Source organism: Xiphophorus hellerii, chromosome 17 (genome assembly GCF_003331165.1).
Source record: "Xiphophorus hellerii strain 12219 chromosome 17, Xiphophorus_hellerii-4.1, whole genome shotgun sequence".
NCBI lineage: Eukaryota > Metazoa > Chordata > Actinopteri > Cyprinodontiformes > Poeciliidae > Xiphophorus > Xiphophorus hellerii.
Window position 1 is genome coordinate 14,432,789 of NC_045688.1, and position 21,235 is coordinate 14,454,023.

The 21,235-nt window shown below is 39.9% G+C and overlaps 1 protein-coding gene and 1 long non-coding RNA gene across 3 annotated transcripts in view; one reads left to right on the forward strand and one right to left on the reverse strand.

The window, feature by feature from the left end:
- Positions 1-296: 296 nt before the first annotated feature.
- LOC116736585 (uncharacterized) lies at positions 297-20,119 on the forward strand. Its single transcript, XR_004342623.1, has 3 exons — positions 297-310; positions 10,165-10,172; positions 20,002-20,119. It is a non-coding gene; the product is annotated as an uncharacterized LOC116736585 (long non-coding RNA).
- Positions 11,240-21,235, reverse strand: part of tbc1d22a (TBC1 domain family, member 22a) — a 142,458-nt gene continuing 132,462 nt past the window's right edge. For both annotated transcript variants that reach the window (XM_032589118.1, XM_032589117.1), the window contains exon 14: positions 11,240-15,968. In XM_032589118.1, coding sequence (XP_032445009.1) covers positions 15,840-15,968 — 129 coding nt within the window. In that variant the 3' untranslated portion in view covers positions 11,240-15,839. The remainder of the gene's footprint in view (positions 15,969-21,235) is intronic.

Consider the following 21,235-nt stretch of genomic DNA (forward strand, 5'->3'; position numbering starts at 1 on the left):
AGAATACTAATAAAAACGTCATTTATCAGAATTTACATGAGAAAACCTTCAAAAACAGTGTCTTATTTTCCTTTTGCTTCACATTTATGTACTACTATGTACATTCCTGTCGCATAAAGTCCAAATCAAACACACTGCCATATGCAAACACCCCGCTGTTTGACGAAACCGTCCTGTAACGGGTCTGACAGGAAAGCCGGCTCACTGTTAAAACAACCGGAATCAAACACAAACATAAGAGACGACCCGCCAAACGGATTCTGTAGCATGTCGGCGTCCAACAGCTGCTGGACTCATTTCTGTTCTGCTCGTTGCTCTGCACACAACCCTGGAATCCATGCAGCGCCGTTTAAATCAACAGCACATGCCTGGCTGCACACTGCTTTGTAGCTCCTCCCAAACCTGTTCGGTTAGCTCCTCCCAAACCCCTTAGAAACGCCGGATGACCTACATGGTGATGGGAAGCAAGGCACTACTCTGTTTTTTGAGCCAGAATTAGTGTTGGAAACATCCAATCCTAACGACTAATGGTTATTATTAGACTAAAAGAGAATTGTGAAGCCTTTCCAAGATGTAACGCACAAAGAGACGCGGATAATCTTTAGAAACAGACCTAAATACTTCTACTTTGCACACCTTAAGCTCCGACGCACACTCTGGCATCTTTCCAGGTGGCGTCTCGTCACAGTGGGACGTTTTTGGCGACGCAAACCCAGCAGTCTGTAAACTGTCATTTGTCCCGGCAGAAACGACGGGCCCCGATCAAACCGGTGACGATCCAAGACTCCCTGAAGTACACAGCCGCCGTCACATAAGCGCACTGCGACTCCCACAAAGAAGCATGCCGCATTTACACGCAGAGAGCATAAAGAACCGGGACCCTAAGAGGCTTAACGCCGCAGTAAAATAAAGAAAAATCAATTGTGCCACCATGGTTTAACCTCGTGCTAATTCAAAAGAGGCCAACGAGAGTGTTTCCCTTTAATGTGTGAATGCATCTACTGCCCATTTGGCAGGACTGCGCGGGACGGGCGGCCAAATGAAAAGCAGAGGAACGACATTAGGACACAGATGAGTAGATTGGGTACCATGAGAGGGTCACTGCTAACTGTTCTGTCTTTATCTCTGCAGAGTCACTGAACCTTCAGCCGGATCGGGGTCGGCTGCCAAACATGCTAACTCAGCAGCTTTGGTCGGCTGACTGTAAAGGGGGAAGCACACATCCTCACACAGGAGAACGGACAGACGCTCAATATACTAACAAGCAACAGCACTGTTTTCAGAGAACGGGGGGGATTTTAGGGGTTTTGCCACACTTTGATAATCAAACAACTTCTAATGAACAAAGATAGACTTGCAAAATCAGAAAATCACTTAAATAGAAACAATCTGATTTCATGAAGTAGGTTAAAAGCAACGCATCACACACTTCAAAAACAGATGAACAGCTTTGTTACGACGCCGTCTCTAATGCCTTGGGGACACTAACAAAACTTAAAGGGGAGGTATTAGCTCAAAAATCAACCTTTTTGAGCTTTACATCATATTATATTATTCTCTCATCAAAAGCATATCTGGAAGGTTGCCTTGATTCATCCCCATTCAGGTCCTTCAGACTAGCCAGCAGCAATTAGCAAAGACCTGGTGGAACTGTTCATCTGCTGAGCTCATTATAGCAGCTAATTCTAAGTGAAAAAAGGGTTAATAGAGGAGCCATGTTGCAATGACTTCCTGAAGGCGGAGTTTCAGAAAGAGCAGGAGTTTCTTAAAGAGACGGAGGCCCAATTTCAAGGCATTTAATTACAGTCAAATTTCTTTTAAGTCATATTTGATATATATAACAACTGAAGGTAACAGTTACTTGATTGAGCCACAAAATGATACTGTGTGTCTGGAAAACACACAAGGCTTAAAAGTGAGCCATTATCAGAAAAAGTAGAAAGTATGCAACACTGGTGAACGTTTCCCAGAACTAACCAACATATCAAAACGTAAACCCATGTTACAAAACAACATCTGAAGACCTACAGGCTTCACTTGCCTCAGTTGAGGTCAAAGTTCATGATTCAACAATAAGAAAGAAAACGGGCCTGGGCAAGAATAGTATGAGTGGGAGAGCTCCAGTCGGCAGACGTACTGCTTACTTAAAAAACAATAAACACGCAGCAACATTTTGATGATCCAAACTGATGGACTCACTCAGTATTTTTTTCGTCACACTTTATTGTTGAAGATCATCAAACAACTTTTGTTCAACAGACTGCTCTGTCCTTCAGGACCTTGACAACTTCTAATTGATGGGATCCTTAATTCTGTCCTCCAGCAGAAAACCCTTAAGGAGAACTCCTGGTCATCGCTTTGCGACCTTAATCTCTCTGAAAGTCTAGTAAAACCTAGTCTAGTCAAAGCCTGGACTTAAATCTAACAGGGATGCAGTGGCAGGGCACCAAGTGGACCATTTGTGATCAAAAACTCATCCATTGTGGCTGCAACAAAACAACTCTGCCAATAAGAAGTGAGCCAGAATGTCAACAGCAAATGCTCGATGGTGGTAGTTCCAGCCAGGGGGGTCCAAAGCAGTTAATTACTCTAACCACACTAAGCCAGCTTGGTTTACAGAACTTGTCTTCCCTTGAATTGTTGCCGTTTTAATCACAATTAATTATGAGCTACAACTAACAGGATTTCCTTTCTGCTTTTCTGTACCTATGCGTCGCGAGACGCCATCATTTCTCTTATTGCTTCACACTTCCCACGGGCTGATGCAGCGCTATCCACGAAGGGTCGCAACTAAATATTCTGACACAGCCAATCTGCTCCGTCAGTGTCAGAATTACAAAAGTGCCCCCTTGTGTACAAAGAACCATTGTATATATATATATATATATATATATATAAAATAAAATAAAAAACAGTGCCTTGAAACAAAGAGGCTCTTTAATGAAAAGCACAAGTGATGCAACACTGTACAATGTCGGTTTCCCCCCCGACTGTGGCAGATGGTGTTCGGTTTAATCACATTTAATGCACAAAGCCTGTCAATGTCCGTCACTGTCAGTCTGCTGAGTGAGATACATTGGCAGCCGGTTAAAAGCACATCAGAGCGGGGGACTTACTGCGAGACGCCATGGCAACAGAGTTTAAGCGCTGCGCTGAATGGCCTGAGACCCATTTCTTAAGAGCCTCCGAGGGTATCAAGGTGTGACGCATCAAGCTTTACAAGTTGAGCACTTGCTGAGTTTTTAGGGAAAACATGCATTATTGGCATGCGGGCTGCTCAGAAAACAGCTCTATCAGCAATGTACCAGACTCGTAATCCGTGCCGGTGCATCCCGCGTTCGTTAAAGAGGATAAAACTGTCAAGTTTGAGGTGCTGGTATCAAAAGGTCTGAGTCAACTTTAACTGGGCCCCGAACAAAAGAAACTTAAAAGTAAAGTGCTTTGGGGAGGCCCAACGCCGAGGCTCCTCACAGATCTCATTTCAGCATGAGCCAGAGATGTTGCCCCGATTTCGATTTTTTAGTTTTGTTTAAAGCAAAGGTGTTTGGCCTAAACCAGACGTTTAGCTATCGTAAAAGGCACGTATTCATTTTTATTCCCTCGCTGTCTGTTTCAACTTCCTGTTTTCGATCAGTTACCAAAGTTATTTCTACTTGCTGAATGCTGGGATATTTTCGGAGAGGTCAAAGTCAGAAGTTTGCATTTCTTTAGTTGGTAGAATTATCTTTTCAATATGTACGACTTGGGTCGAGCGTTTTGGGTTTCCTTCCACAAACTTTTCACAGTAGTTCACCGGAGTTTTGACCCATTCCTCCACACAAATTCTCCAAAGATTGGGATCAGAATTTTGTTATGGTCACTCCAGAACATTGACTTTGTTCTCCTGTAGCCACTTTGTAACCACTTAAAGTCACTGTTCGATTGGAAAACCCATGTGAGCCACAGTCTTTAACTTCCTGGCAGACGTCTTTAGATGTTGCTTCAACATTTGGACTTAACATTCTTTCCTCACGATGAGATCTACTTTAGGAAGAGTCCCAGTTCCTCCTGTGGTAAAAGAGCCACACAACATGCTTGCCTAGAAGCATCCCTCTTTTTCCTCCTGATGTAGCAATGGCCATTATTTCCAAACAGTTCCACTTTAGCTTCATTAGACCCACAGGACATGTCTCTAAAAATGAAAGTCTTTGGCTCTGCATGTATTTGCAAACCACAATCCGACTTTTTACGTTTCTTTTGGAATAATGGCTTCCCCCTCTCAGCCCATGTCGAAACATTTCGTACCAACAAGCGTACATTTTGTTCGTTCACTGCGGATAAATGACGTCTTACCAGCTTCACAAGGTTTTTTGGCTTTTGTTCTGGTCTCAATTTGCACATTTTGGACAAAAACACATTCACCTCTGGGACACAGAGCCTGTCTCCTTCCTGCAAGGTATGATGGTTGGACATTTCCATCACGTATATGCTCAGGTATAACTGCTCGAACAGATGAACGCGGCACCTTCATCCGTTCATTTAGCAAATAGAAATCATTTGAGTAACTAACTGAGCAAGAACAAGGAACGTTTGAGGGGAAAAAAGTGTTTTGTGTGCGTAAAACTTTTGGTTTCAACTGTAGGGGTTTTACCATTTAAACATTGTTTTCAACTGAACTGGAAAAGTATACTTTCCATGTTCATAGCAAGTAAATGAATCATCAAGTCTGTGACTTTCCATGCAGAGCTAATGCCTGTCTGAAGACAAGATGAATTCAGAGCGACACGCATCTACAGGCCTGTCGATTCGGTCACCGTGATGCTGTCAGCGGCGATGAGGAGACGCGTAGCGGATTTGATAGCAGCTCAACCCCAATCAGGGTTACGTGATGAGTAAGCAGTCATAGAAAAAGAAAGTCTCAGAAGTTTTTTAATCACGCTCTGATTGTGTGACGCGGGGTATAAATATTCCCTTTGCTGAAAGCGAAAAGCTCCTACCCGGTTAGAGGTTAAATAGGTAGCATGTCAAAGATGACGCGTTAAAAGTCTGCGCCGCTTTTGATTCCGGCGGAATGACAAAGGTTTAAAAATATCCTTAGAAATTTCAGAGGACAGATGAGATCTTTGTAAGGAAGAGTTCAATCAAAGGGCAATCTTTAAAAAGACATCAAATGTAATCAGGGAAATAACATTGTTCGGAGAAATCCGTTTTTTTTATATATTATTATTCCCCAATAATTCCAAGTCAGTTTTGGTTTCCACATTTGCAACGAATGTTCAACGGTTGTTTTGTGAGACATTTAAATCAAACATAGGCGGGTCTACAGAAACCACAATGGCTCCACAGTGACCATGACAATCTTCTCTGGCGCCATTAGCCGCGCCTGCAGTGTTCCATCACAGGGAGCGTGCAGGTGTTTGATTAACCTTCTTAGCTGCATGAGAAATCAAGATGAAAAATAAAGAAGGAGGAGGGGAAAAAAAAAAAAGGTTATGCCTGTCAGCATACATGTAGATTCAGACAGGAGTGTGAAATTAATGACTCAAAGTGGGAGTAATTTAAAAGCAAATGGGGAAAAAGTTCAGTTTGAGATCAGGTGATGGAAAACCTTTTCATTAAACCATATGCCAATGTAGCTGTTGTTGCAACAGCTTTTCAGCCTGTTCGTTCCACTGTTTTCCTGCCTGTAAACAACGGGAGGGGGCTAAGCTATCGGAGCTAAGCTATCGGAGCTAACGAAAAGGAGATGAATGTCCTGGGTCTCAAAGGTGAGACGTCCTGATATCACGTTCTCCAACATCCCAAGATATCTACAAGTTTGCTCCAGACATGTCCATTCTGGTGAGTGTCTAAATTCGCTTTGTTGGTGTTGTCTCATAATGTTTTGCTATGATTTTGTCCGGGTTTACTCAGTCATGTTGAGTTCATTTAAGTGGGTCTACCTTGTTCAGGTCGGGCTTCTATTTTTTATGTAGGATAGTCCGAGTTTTGTCAGCGGATATTTGGGTTATTACATTATTGCAAAGTAAACTATTTTACTAGTGTTATAAAATTTATAGTATTAATACCGATATGTGTTCTGATTTGTCCTCTTCAAGGCAAACCGACGAATGAAATGGATCAGCTCAATCCAGACCGAGTTCCAGCGCTGAATCTGGGTCACTGCGAGGTAAACGCCACAACATCGGACCGACATGCACGTAAATTAAAGAGGCGATACAGCAAGACCACGGTGGATCAACAAGCTACAGAGACTGTGTTTTCATGATTTACCCCAGAAGAGGTAAATAAGGTGGAGGCTGTAGAAGAGGAGCGAGTCGGAGACGCTGAGGAGGAAACCCCAGGAGAGGAGCTCAGCAAGGCTGCTCACTCTGAAGAGGAACATGAACCATTTGTGTTGAAATATGTGTTCAGTTGGAAGTGGCTGTTTTCTCTCATTTCATAATTTAATGTGGTAAACATTCATGAAACGTTTGATTCAAGCACTTCATGTTGCATGAAATTAATCACATTTCAAGTAAAAATGTGATATCTAAAATGTTTCAAGTAATAAACATATACGTAATGAAAGATTATATTTTAAATAAACATTTTATGTGATTAAAGTAAACAATTATATTAAATTTTGCAGTAAACATTTAATGTAACAAGCAAATCAGATGAAAGAGCCCATCTTTAAACATTTAATGTGTAATTAAACAGTTCAGAGTGAACAATAAAGGTAAATGTTATGAACTAGATCACACTTTAAGGAAATATTTGTTGTATTTAACATATTTCAGGTAAGAAGTGAACATGTAATGAAGTAGATCCTGTCCTAGAATTTTATGCAATTGAACAATACAGGTAACAAATGTGATGATCATCTGACGTAACACTTTTTTTGAACATTTTTAAAAATATTTTTAAAATATAAAATTAGTTAAAAAATAAAAAAAAGGGGTCAAAATGGAATAAAAATATGCGCCTCATCCATTTCACGTGGATTTTGAGTTAATAGGTCACATGACCTAGAAGCTATTGAAGAAAAATAAAAAATTTTGACTACAGCAATAGCTAAAAAAATATAAAAAGTGTTAAAATGTAATAAAGATGAGTGTGCTTCATCTTTACAGTCTAGTAGAACAATTTCACCCTGATTTTGAGTTAATGGGGCACACGATTTGGAAGCTATTGAAGAAAACATATATTATTTAATATTAAAATTATTTAAAATATTGAACATGACTTTTAATTTTAATAGAGGATAGTGTGCCTTGTGTAATAGCATGAATTACCCCTTTTTTTGCATCAGTTGGTCACAAGGCAAGGCATTTATTTACAGGAGTGTGTGGTTGGAAACTGAACCTCCGAGCGCTAGAGAACAGCTGGCCAGAATTAGCGTTCATAAATCGGATCAACCTTGAGCTAAACGCCCCTTACTCCGCAGAGCGCGGATATCCAATATCCAACTTGAAAACAACTTCGCTGCGCTCGGTAACACAATGACAACGCCGGAATAAAGTTTGTTTCAGTATGTGGCCTTTAAAGATGGCGCCGAGTGACCGCGCGAGACGTAAAGGTCGTACGCAGTGACGTCGGTTCCAAAGCTCTGTAGGTGGCTACCGGCTACCGACACGCCATCTGCTACTACGCTGGCGCACTGCTGGATATTTCATCAAGCAGTTTAGGAAAAACCAGACAGAAGACAAAGATTTCAAATGTTTGAGGCGAAGCCAAAGGGAATCGTTTTAGTGACGAGGTTTTGGACCCTGTCTCTTCCTTCATGTTGGATCATGAATACTTTCCTCAACTTAGGCAAATGACAAAGTCTCAGTAAAAGTTTTATACTGGTAAGCAGTGATGGGGATTATTCGCTTTTCTCACCTGTTTTTGAATTTCTACACGTCTTTTCGAGGTCCTTTCAGCCTACTTCATGTTGTATGATGAAATATCTAACAGTCCAAATTTAGCTAAACTGCGGGTTTTCAATGGCAGTTGGAAAATGAAAAGAAAAAAAACCCGGATTGAATTGGCGTCAGCTCGGCTAAATAGGGCAAAACCCTGTAAAAGATGTACAGACACCCAGAATATTCAAACTGAAACAAGCTTTAAGCCATAATGTAAAATAAGATTAGAGGTTGATTATATTTGAAAATACATTATATATAACCAGTTTCTAAATAGGTCATTTCTAATGAGTTTTTAATAATATTAAGCTACCTTAATATCTCAATTTCAGCCAATCAAACTGCTGTTTGATCAGTGGAGTAACTAAACCATTATCACCTAATAATAATTTTTGAGAAATTGCAACCTCAGAGAAAAAAAATCCCCTTTTCAAACACAGTAATTATAGCCACATAATAACGTAGGCTGACCTCCCTTTTTAACTGTTCATTAGCATGTGTAGCGTTAGTATTTAACCATTATTACAACATAACAATGTTATAATTATTATAGCATAATTATAATAATTATGTAATTATAGGCATGCAGCCTATCATTTTGAATAACCACAAAAAAACCAGACAAGAAAAAAAATAAGAGAGAAATCCATCAATAAATATAATTTTACATTTTTGTGAGTATCACAAAAAAAACCTGATGGTTTTTCTGGGGGTCATTCCTGAACCAGATCTTATAAAAAAAAATAAATAAAGATTTTATATGAAGAAAAAACTTTTTTAACAAAGTAAACGGCAATAAATTGTTGCCAAGGCTTAAATCAAACTGCTTCGTGTTATTTTGACGTCACGCTACATGTGACTAAAGCGTTATTTTGCATTCATTTTACTCTGGAATCACCTGAAAATTGTAAAATTATGAAGCTCACCCAGATAATGTCGGATATCAAAAAGCATGCACGCAACTTACTGAAGGGAAATGTATTTTCATCCTTGATAAAAGATGGAAAAACGTATATATATAAAAAATCAACAAAGTGTTCCACGTGAGCAGTCGGAAATGACTTCTCACCAGATTCCCAACATGTGTAAAGCACTTTGTTGATTTTGTTTGTTTTGCTTGTGTATAGCATTGTATAGTTCATAGCAAAAAAAAAATGTATGACTTTTGAAATGTTCGCATTTTGTTGCGTTGCAATCGCATATGTCGATGGATTTTGTTAGGATTGAAATATTTAGAAAGGGGAAGGACACATAAAATAAAGTCTGAAAATTATGACGCCCTGTTTTAAAATTTGTGTGCAAATTTAGAGACCAATGTGCTTCACCGTGGCTGATGTGAAGTTTTAGTTCTGTGTGCCCATGTAAGATAAAAAGTTACGTTTTGGACTCATGTATCCTGCAAAGCTGCAGCGATAGCTCTCATTTAGCTTTTCTCTACAAACTCTATTCCTTGTAAAATGTAAAATTTTCTATGATTTGAGTCTGAAAACTTCCTAAACCTAGCTTTAGTGTGTCTCCAGATTTCTGCCTTAGGGAAAGTGAAAAGCAGTAAAGCGACTCACTGGGAGAGGTTGATTGCAGCCGGAACATGTTGTCTTATAAACCTCTAAATCAGGGATTTAAATGCAGTACGCAAACTGTTTAAACAGTGAATGAAAACAAACGTATCAAATATGTAAAGGGGGAAAAAAAAGAAGAAAGAAAGAAACCTAGAAGCCACTTCAGCCGTCGTCGAATCCGTCCGTGCTCGTGTGTGTGTGCGTTTTGGGAACTCACACGAACAAGCAGATACCTTCCTGCGACCATTGTTGGTTTTAATGTGTTTTTAATTTTCCATGAAGTGACTGGTGTCCTCGGTGACCGCCGCTCCATAATTGGTTGCCGGTGTGAACATCAGTCAGCTTAACGAGAGCAGGGGGCTGGGAGGAGGGGAGCCTTGGCTGCAACCTGCCACACACACACTTTCTCACAGATGGGTACGCAGTCACTGTCTTAGGAAAAGAAAAAAAAAACACTCCGCTCCACGTCTTCCACAAAAAATAAGCAACTGGTTTACCTGTTAGACGCCGTGTCAACCGCCTTACCTGCTCATGTTTGTGCAAAGGCAAGCACGCGGTTGTGGAGAAGTCACAAACAAAAACAATTCAATGTTCTGCCATCGTCATCATCGTCATCGTCATCACCACACAGAACCTACAGGAAAAGTTTTAACACCACACGAGCAAATAGTTTGTCTCATTGCAACCACAGCCTGCTGTATCGTTGGGATTTTACGCAACAGACAAACGCAAAGCAGTGCATCACGTCGGGCGTTTGCATTTCACTCACTTTATGAAAATACAGCAAACTAAAATCCAGTGTTCTTTGTATTTTACTAAGAAGAAATAAATAAATTGTTGACCTCTGACTTTTCATTGTGGTGAGAGAATATTTTCCGCCATTTTTTAGGGAAAAATTCTAATCAGAATTTTCCCAAGCCAAGTTATTTCAAGAGTATCAAACTCGTTTTCATTTCGGGTCACATCGACATCACGAGTGTCGTCAAAGAGCCGGTAAAGGCAGAATGTATTGATGAAACCCATTGAAAAAACTGCTAAAATATTAATAAGAAGCTACCAATGTATTCGATGAGCATTCCTTCATGTTAAATATGATCCAACATCTTTTCACATCGATGTACTTTGCCACTATGCAGACAAAAACTGCCTTGATTTGATGAAATAATATTTAAGCAAGAGGGCCACATAAAAAAGTTACGGCGGGCTGGATTTGGCCCCAGGGAGTCGAGTTTGACACACGTTTTAAATAATTTAAGATTCAAAAAAAGTGGAGAACAGATGCTCACCATCAAAAGGTAAGAAATACAAAGAAGGATTATAAAATTATGTTTAAAATCCTGATATAAAATGGTTTAGAGGTCACAGAAGACGGAAAATTGTCTCTTTTTTTTAACTTAGAAAACATTTGCAAACTAAAGGAGAAAAGAAAAACTTAGGCTGCAAATCTAAGACATAAGTACAGTCTTAAGATGAATCAATATGAAAAACCTGTTATGTGTTTCCCAATAAGAAGAAACTCATTTGCTCGCACTTTTCCAGACTGCGTACAAAAAGTTGGAATACAAATGAACCCGAATAAAATAATCCCGATATAATACATTAAAGTTTGTGGCTGCAACGTGAAACTTCTAGCAGGTACGAGAAGAGCGCACTTGCAGATCGCTTTAAATCAGGACAGCTGTGCGTGTTTCCTGGAGGCGAAGCGCCCTGAAGCGTCGTCCGATGAACCTGCAGCAGGACGCCACATATTCAGACAAATCATGCATTTCAACACAAGAGAAAAAGAAAATGCTTTTTTTTTTTTTTTTGGTATTCCATATATAGGATTTATTTACACTTTCTATTTACAGATATTTGTTTCTGTACATGTATTGAAATTCAATTCAATAAACAGTACTGTCACTCACACGATCTGGCAAATATTAGCTTTCTTTCTCAGCTCTGTGGAGCAAAAGACACAGGAGAGAGGAGGCTTGTTTCTTCATTTTGGTTTTCACAAGTTTAGACTACCGGAAGAAAAAAAAACAAAAAAAAACAAGAAAGAAAGAAAAGCAGCAGAAGTGTTGCTATTTTTCCCGAAACCTGCCTGACGACGCTTCCCGAGAACGTTTCAAGTCTTCTCTGTGTGGGCTAATAGAAAGAGAGTCGGCCCCCAGCCAGATGTCACCGATCGCCATGGAGACGAGGGGCGACGCGCAAAGGAACCGGTGGCGGGCTAATTTGAGATTAGCAGCAAGTGATTTGAGTTTGTTTATTAAATTGTCGCGCGTGCGTGGAGGCGTCCGATTTGTGTCGAAAGGAAACGGCTGTGCATTAAAAAAAAAAAAAAAAACTGACTGAGGGAAGGAGGGAAAAAAAACAAAAAAACAGAGAAGGGGAAGCTTTAATTCGCCCGCGGCTCGCACACACACGCACTGAAGACGACCAACTCCCCTCGACGCTTTTCATATCAACACAAATCTGTGCATTAAGGCAACTTAAGACGAACAAAAGCAGAACTTTGTGGACAAAAACGTACAATTTGCAAATCCCTGCCCCGCCTGTTAGTTAATGCCGCTTCGCCTGTCGAGCTAAAAGCAGCGGCGACTCCAACGTGTGCAACAAATCTTACAGGGAGCCGAGATGACCTGCGGGTTTCTACGAGCCTTAATGTATTATTTCCATCAGTAGAAATAATACGCCTCTAGAAGAGGGTTTTACATGAAATGAGTCTGTAATTTTGACACATTTATTGTTACCTCAGGTAAAAGTGTAAAAAAGACCTTTTTGAGTCTGGGGAAGCTATTTTTCTTTTTAAGTGTCAGGGTATTTTTTATTTTTTTTTGAAGAATTAAATTAAAATAGAATCGAGGAGTTCATGATGCCGCGCTCTCTGACGGGATTTCCAGGGACTCTGGAAGAGAAACGGATGATTCATCAAATTCATTACATTTTTTATGCTCCACATTCACTAAACCGTAGTTTACATTTGTGATGCTGGGACCAAAAAAACAATGTTGTCATGGAGACTGGATGTGGAAAATCAGCAGCGTCAATGTTTTAATAATTGCTCTGACTTGATGTATAAGTATATCTGGATTAGTGTGATTTGTTTTTGCTGTTGTTTCTGGACTTATAAATATCAAAACTTTATTCTTTACTCAAACGGAATGTGTTCCTGCCTTTCCTATTTTGAAGAATTGATGAAAATAAATGGCCTTTTCTGTCAAATGAGGAAAAACATTTTTGTTTTGGGGTATTTCTGAAACGCTTCTTAACATTAAAGAGTCATTTTATAATGATTCTTATTAACTGTGTTGACTTTGTATGCTGCATTTCAAAGGCCTTTCACGCATCTTTACCACTGGTAACAACAACATATGGAGGAAGGTGTTAAAGACTGTTTGTCAAAGCTCTCAAACTCCACCAATAGGAGTTTATGAAAACTTTACGAAAAGAAAAACGCTTCGACTTTTCAGCAGAGTAATAAAGTCTCCTAAAAAGATATTAAACACAGATATTCTCAAAGAATCGAGGAAAATACTCTCACTGACTTGTGTACCTTGGTGGGGTTTTTTTGGGAGACGGCAACACTGCTGCGCCTTTTTAGCTCCTCAAATGCCGAGTGAACGCCTCGGCCCTGCTCATGCGCACAAGTTCCAGCATCAAGGCTTGACGGGCCTGCAGAGGAACAGGGGCAGGTTCAGTAAACAAATGCCACACTTGTAGTAATAGTGCGTCAATAAATGCCCAGGGAAGAATGAAGCAGCTCAGGTTGATGGTTTTACGGTCAAACAATGTATAGAAAAAAGAAAAACGGGAAACTGTAAACCTCCGGGGTACATTTGCGTTAATCCGGATGGCTTAGAGTCAGGCACAACTTAACGTAAACATTAGTAGCTATAAAAAAAAAAAAAGAAAGAAAGAAAATAAAAAAATTAACTGTCGTGGATGATTTTATTTTTTTTCCCTTTAAATGCTGATTGAAAGAAGTGGATATACATCACAAAGAGAGAAAGCAGAAGGAGAGAGGACGGGAGGAAGGAGCTGTGGACTTTTTAAATTAAGTGCAGTTTTTCTTGTCACACAGCACAGGAGATAAGGGGCTTGTGAAAAGAAAAAAAAAAAAAAAAATCCCAGTGTGTGATCAAAGACTGACAGCTCTCAGAGAAAAAGCGCTGAAACTTCCAAAGGAACACAACACCCTCCCTCTCTCTCTCTCTCTCGCCCCATCTCCCCTTCACACACACCTACGCTCGCCGTCTCTGCCGGCGCACGGTGACAATAATGGATCCTGGCGGAGGCGCTGCAGGAGGCTGCGGATGTTAACCGCTTTTTGAGTTATGTCATCCAGTGTCTTGATTATCAGACCGCCGCCGCCGCCGCCGCATCCCTGCGAAGAATTACGACGACGAGCCCCCTCGCCGTGACAACGGGAAATTAGCAGAAAAGAAATATTCTCTTCTTGATTTAGGCATTCTGCTGGACTGGAAAGAGATTGTCTCATAAGTGTGTACGTCTACATGTGAAAGATGGAGCGGAAAGGTGTGTCAGTTTTGTTATCACACCAACTGCCAGGAAGTTCATCCGTTTATCCGTCCGTCGCACCAATTCCAGCATCCAACAAACCGTTTTTTTTTTCCCTATCCAAAGAATATCTACTAGATCATCCAGCCATGTTAGTTTTGTCCTTTCTTTCTTGCCATATTTATTTATTTCCTGCCATGTTTAGATTTGAAGTCTGATCTATGGAAGAAGATCAGGGGCACTGAACAAAAAAAATAAAAATAAAAAATCTGATATTTTTGCTCCAAATTCTGAGTTTAAACAAAAACTCTGAATTTGAACTTAGAATCCTGATTTTGATCTTCTGATAAAAGTCAGGATTCTGAGGAGAGAATTGAATTATTATATTAATATTTTCTATTATTTTGAGAAAAAAAGTGAAATTTTTGAGAAAAATGTCACAATTCTGAGTGTAAGGAAAATGAATTCTGATTTAAAAAAAAGTACATATATATTTTTTTTCTCCAGTGGCCATAGTCCCCTCCCTTACTGACCTCTATCGACATTTCTGCCATAAATTTATAGCAAACAACTCTATCGATATTTTTAAAACTTGGATTAGAAGAACTGAAAACTCTGCGGATTTCCATCTTGAGGACTATGTATATTTTACATGATATGAACAGACAGACTGCAAATGACAGATCTGAACTCAGGACTCGACTATTTTCAGTTACATTCCATCATAGCAAATATTCCTGATTTGATCCAAAAATATTTACACTCCAGCTCCAGTACAAAATAGGAGCAATTATCTAACGTTTCTTCTGCTTTAAAAAGCCATGGCTAAAGACGGACGCCTGGGCTCCCATTTTTAACTACATCACAGATTTTGAGGCCTTTAGATGGATAAACTGTTTATGCTAACCTCAGTTCAGACGCTTTATTCTAGAATTAGCAGGATTTCACCCTAGTAAATTAGGAAGACATCTTAGTGGAACTGAAAAACGAGAAAAATCCAAAACACATTTTGTCCCCCGTCGCTCTGAAATGACAAATTTAGAGAGATCTGAGGTAGCGAGCTGATGGCGAGACGTAGCCCTTTGTGAACAGGCGACCTAAGACAAAGTCGGCCCCTCTCCATCCTGACCGTGTTATCATTTTGAACGTGGGGTGAGCTCCTCCGGACGCCGTTTTTACCTTCCACTCTAATGTACGGGGAGTGTGAGAGGATGAGGGGGAGGAAGCGCGGAGGGGAGGATAAAAGGGAGAGCAATTTGCTGAGTGCTGGATTCTCGGAACCCGATCTGTGCCGTCGGAACCTGGGAAACCGACTGAATCAGTTTCCCCCTCATGTCGCAAAAAAAAAAACCTGCAGACGCCTTCAAGATTTGTAAATCCTCTATTAATAAAAAGAAGAAAAAAAAGTGTCCTTCTGCTGTCTTTCTTCATACTTATACACTAAATAAAGGGTTTTATTTTGCCAAGGGGAGCAAAATAAACTAAGTATTGCTATGGTAGTGTAAAATGATGCAGATTTTAACCCCAGGCGGTGTGGGGGAACTGTTCATGATCCTGCATCAAGCTGTGTGGTTGTTCAACGACAAAAAGGAAAACAACAAACTTGCAATCATCAGTATTAATGATCTGTTTCTGCATCAGACTGAGAATGAGCGCACGTTTCAGTGCCGGTCATAGAGATAATTTAAAAAGAAAAGGCTCCGGATCATCGTGTCAAAATGCTACACCATCAAGTCACTGTTTGATTCGAATCTCTTAGTAGCGGAAAGGCCCACTGGAAATATGGGCAAAAGAAATAAAAAATAAAATAAAAAGAGGGGGGTGTGGTTAGGAAAATGGGAGGAGCCTGTGAGTCCAGCAGGCGGCGAAGGATGAGGAAGAGGACGAGGAGGTGGAGACGCTCTCATCATCTTTTGTAGTGGTTGGGCGCGTCGGCGAAGGCGAACTTCAACCTGTAGGCTTCGGCCAGCAGCACGCTCACTTCCTCGTTGCCCCAGTGCATCGTGGGGAGGTTCTGCAGCAGGATCATCAGGCCCTGGTGAGACGGACGCAGCAGAAACAGAAACGATTTTTATTTGTTTATTGATTTAAATGGTAAAGAAACGACTGAAACAAAGACGCTGGCTGGCAAAGACAAATCCGCAGCTGATCGAGTTTAAATTAGGAAGGAAATTAATAACACTTCTCAGACTGTCGGGGCAGAAAATTAAAACGGGGCTTTGTTTACAAAAATTCACTATTAAAAAGCTTTGTAGATGAAAGTGTTGTGGATGTGTTTGACCTGCCTAAACTTAGGAAGAAAACCTGTAAAGACACCGTGCAGCAACCCGAATGAAAACTCAAATTAGCATTAACTCAATGCTAAAGGAGCTAATGCTAACTTGACTTCTTGCCATCTGTTTTGAATTCATCCATTACAGTTCTTTTAATCTTAATCTTGTCCAACCCGAGCCTAATTGACATCCCAACAACTCTAGATCAGCTACTTTCATTCTTCCAGTCGTTCGCTAATAACAAGCGGTGACAGACGACACGTGATTTTTAAACTCTTGACAGTCCTGGTGTTTGTCTTGGACAAACAGTTGGAAAAAGCTGGCCTAGTTATTCCTCCTGCTCGGTCAAGCAAGCAAAAAAAGACGCTCTGATGACTCTTTCCATCTAAAAAAAAAAAAAAAAAGAGAGAGAAAAAGAACAAAAGAAGGAAAGTCTGTGCAGCTGCATCACTTTTCCTGACCTGGTTCGTGGTAGAGTTGTTGAATGGAGCTGATTAGGGCCTATTTTGAGCAGTTTGAGCAAAAGTCAGATACTGTGATGTTTTATTCATTCTAAGGTTTGTTTACCGTGGAGGTCTACTCTGACCTCTGGACTGGATTTGGGCAAATTAAATTACATTTCAGTTTCGTGGTGAACTGAGAAAAAAAAAAAAAAACTTTTTTCAACTGTTTACTAGGATGAACAACAACAAAAACCAACAAGATTCAAGTTGAGTGCATTTTAGGTGGATTCAGCATTTGATTATCTGCCAAATTACTACCCTTTGAGGAAGACGATTGCTGATTTTGACAAACCTTCACTAACATGAAGGCCTGACAATGTGATCAGAATAAATCAGATTGGATGTATGAAAGTAATTTTAACTCTAAATCTGTCAGGGTAAAATATTTAGAGCTTAGCTATGATTAAATTCTTTTTACCCCCTATTTGTGATTTAAAATATGGTAAAACATGCCATAAATCACCTCCTAAAACTAGTTTTTAAATCAAATTCCTCCTTTGTTGTTCGGCTTATGTCTTCTTCTAAGGTTTTTGTGTTGCTTCCTTCAGTAGATCTTGGCGCAGCGCCACCACAGGTGAGAGAGGGAACAGGTTTTTCAAAGGGGTTGACAGAATAGTGAACGGCACCGGCTGAAAATGGAACAAATGTCGCAATTTTGGTTCCCAATCGAACAGAGTCTGCCGGACTGCCAGAAAACAACCTGAAAATTTTCTACAGCATTACTGTCCATGGATAAGGTCATTGTTCTCGTCACCAAAGGGAAAGTGAAACACAGACAGTGTTAGTGACGGATGTGGTAAGGGCAGCGCTGAATTATTTTACAAGACTCATTAAAAAAACTTTGACGCTCAGAAAATCTTGGTGTTTTTGGACTGGTAACAATTAAAAACCTTGGCAGCCTCGATATCTGCAACCTGTAAGGAGAGTGGAGCTCTTCCACGACGAATTTACGCCTTTTAATACAATCGAAAGCTACTCTTTTAAAGACTAGACTCGATTAGATGCAACTCTGTGTAAGGCTGTCACATAGGTTTTTACTCAAAGTCTACAGCTGAGCTACTAACCTAAAAATAGAAAAAATGAAGGGAAAAAAAAGAACAGAAAAGTGCCAGGTAAAATTCAGTGACACTTGACAATTTCCTGAGGTTTCAGCTCTGTACATTACTTGGTAAGTTAGGAGATAGACAACAACAACAACCCACATCGTCTCTCTCTCACACACACACACACACCCCAGCGAGAGTTCAATCTAGCCAACTAATGCCTCTCTCTCAAAGGGGAATGAGGCTGGTTAGCGGTAAGACAGAGTGAAAATGCGTGCGTGTGTGCAGGCATGCTGCGGATTGGTGTCCCAGAAGCTTTCATCATCAAGGCTGAAATCATTGCCGTGACAACAGGGTTTACAACCAATCACGGTGTTGATAATCACACGAAAAGACAAATCCCGGTGGGGCTTCGGTGTCTGCACTCATCTGACTCCACACAGTTCGCGGCTTTCTGAAAGGATGAGACCCCGTTCCAAACTGCTTTTTTTTTTTTCCTCCTTCCCTGCCCACCCCTCCAACACAGGTTAAAATATTTAAACTCCTCTTTTCTGAGCACGTCAGAGGAACTCGAAGTTTCCACGCACCTCTTACCAAAACTGCAGAGAAAGTCAAGCAAATCTTTAAGCAGATAAATTTTGGCTTTTCGCATTAGTTTACCTTTCTAAACCAAAAGGTGTTGAGCTCCTATTAATTCTTCCCCTCCACGCTCGCTTTTAATGAGACGACCCGGTGACACCAACAGGAAGAATTTGTATTCTGCTCGAGGGTGAAAAAAAAGATAAAAATCAACAAAAAAAAACCCTACATGTCTTCTTCGACTAATTAATCTCAAAACTGCGATCGAAGCCAGAATTCGCATGTCACACTTTGCTTCACTCTTTCTCCTCTGAATACATTAAAATTGAACCCAGCAAGAAAAGCTTTTCAATCCCCAAACTTAGCTCTGTTTTTCTTAACTAAGCAAGGAGAGTAGCTGGTAAGTAGCTTATTGAATGATTTCTTTATATGCCTCAGGCCTTTAAGATGTGCTAACACCATGTTGGAGAGCTTAAAATAATCTGGCTGCAAGACAGCGCTGATAAAATGAAGAAAACCCAGCAGATTTCAGCCTCTCAAGGTATTAAACATGAAACAGGATTTTTTTTATTTATCCTACAGAAGACCCAATACCTCATTAAAAATTATTTGAAAAGAATGTTTATTTTAGACTAAAGCACTCATGGTTTGAGAGGCTTGAGTAAGATGTGCATTGTATTTCCTAAACGGAGAAGCTATTAGTTTTAATACGTTATTGATTACTTTTGTTTATCTTTTGGATTTTTGATACATACATAGAGAATATACCGATGGAAGATGCTTTACAGACATGCTCGTAGCTAGGCAACTGCAGCTTTAAAACAATGTTACCTTACTAAAAAATGACAGCAGTGCTTGTTTTTTCTCTTCTTTATCAAAGCGCTGTTTGTCACAATCGCAATAATTTCAACATTTGTCTTTCTAGTTAGCTAAGCTAAAGCAGCTAACTAGCTTTGTGGACAAATAGGTGTAGGAGGACGATTGCTGTGTAACTCTATGTTACAAACTGCTGAAGAAACACTGGTAACTAAGGGAATATTCTTTGGCAATGTATTTAAAAAAACTTTAACTATTGAAAAAAATATGACAGCGCATATTCAGAGTTTGAAAACTTGGTGCTAGTAACCAGATTGTGTATTAATACTGCACATTCTTGTTTTCTAAATTTCATACCTTTCCAAACTCGATCTAGATTTTGTTGGGATGTTTTAGTAAAAATGTAAACTTTTAAAGTTATTTAACCGTTCTTGGGTGTTATCTCAAAACAACAAAAATAGTTGTGGATTTTCAGAATGGGGTATTGATCGATTCATTCCGTTTTTGGTACATGGACGACATCGACTCACCTCTATTTCAGACTTTAACTCGTCAAAAATGGATGACAGGATTCTTTATATCAAAGTTTGCAAACTTTGGTACTTTTATTATAGCTGTAAGGGAAAGAAACTGGCAGCTTTAGTGTTTTGTTTGCCTTTTTAATCAAACTAAGTTTAAGAAACATAGGTCCAAAAAAACTTGCATTAAAAGTTCAAAAGTATCACAAAACAATCCTCTGCAAGCATCTTTTTATAAAATGATCATTAAATCTATGCCAAAACACAAAATAATTAAGTTTCAAAAAATAATTAAGTTTTAAAAACACCGTGTACCGTGGTAAATCAAGAATAAAGCATAATAAACCAGAACCAAACACGGAGAAGCTCTATTCAGCGTCTATGCACCACAGATGTGGAACAAGCTTCCAGAAAACTGCAAAACAGCCGCAACACTGAGTTTCTTTAACTCAAGGAGTTGCTCTTTAACCATAATAAATGGGACATATTTGATGTGTATTCATGATCTTTATGGCATCCATCAAAATGTTTGTCTCTGGTTTCTCGATTGTTGACTTGACTCTATGTGGCTTTTTCCTGTGTTTTTTATGATATAAAGCACTTTGAACTGCCTTGTTGCTGAAATGTGCTGTACAAATAAATGTGATAGATTGGAAAATAAAAGTCAAACTGCAACTTTGTTCATTATTAGATGTCTGTCCTTTAGAAAAAACTAAAATAAAATACTTTCTCTCTAATCATCTAGGCCTTTCAAGACTGAGTTGGAACCTCTGCTAAATAGTATGGTCTTAAAAAAATAAGAGACGACCCCTTGAGTTTAAAAGATTGAACAGGTGAGGTCCCTCTCGGTTTAGAAAGCCAAAGGCCTCTGAAGACTTCTCGCTCTGGAGGGGAAGGAAGACGAAAACCCAGCCTGATCAGAATTCTGCCTCGCTCTCTCTCATCTGTATTCACCGGAGCGGCGGCATCAGCTCCTTGCTTTCATCCCTCGCCCTCTTTGGTACATTTGAAACCCACCGCATTTGCTGTCACAGAACTGTAGGCCGGAGTGGCTTTAGGTGTTTTGGGATTTGTGTTATATTGCATCTGGTACCTAGGGCAAGCAGTTCGATACCTTTAAAGGAATTAAGCACTGTTATTATACCCGAGTTGGAGAGACCATGCCTATTATCGCCCAGGTTTTTGATTGGCATGAATTATTAGTGTTAAGGTCATTCAGACTACTATATAAAGAGGGAAAAAACATCTTCCAGACCATAATAATACACTTATAGCAACTTGACATGTTTGTATCATGTATAGTAAGTTTTCCGTACATCACCTCTGTGGTCCTGTTTGCCCGTAGCGAGACATCATGTAACATTACTGCTGTACTTCCCCGCCCCAGGGTCTTCAAGTGAAGAGAAGCTTCCCTGTGGAGAAGCATGACTGTATCCTGGTGCAATCTGAGCCCCAGATCAGCGAGCTGCCATTTATGTTTTCTTTGCGTCAACGAAATCGTTTCCTAATAACGTTCGTCGGGCCGGTGAATTGCAACACAGTCTCAAAACGCAGGGCCTCACAATAAAAA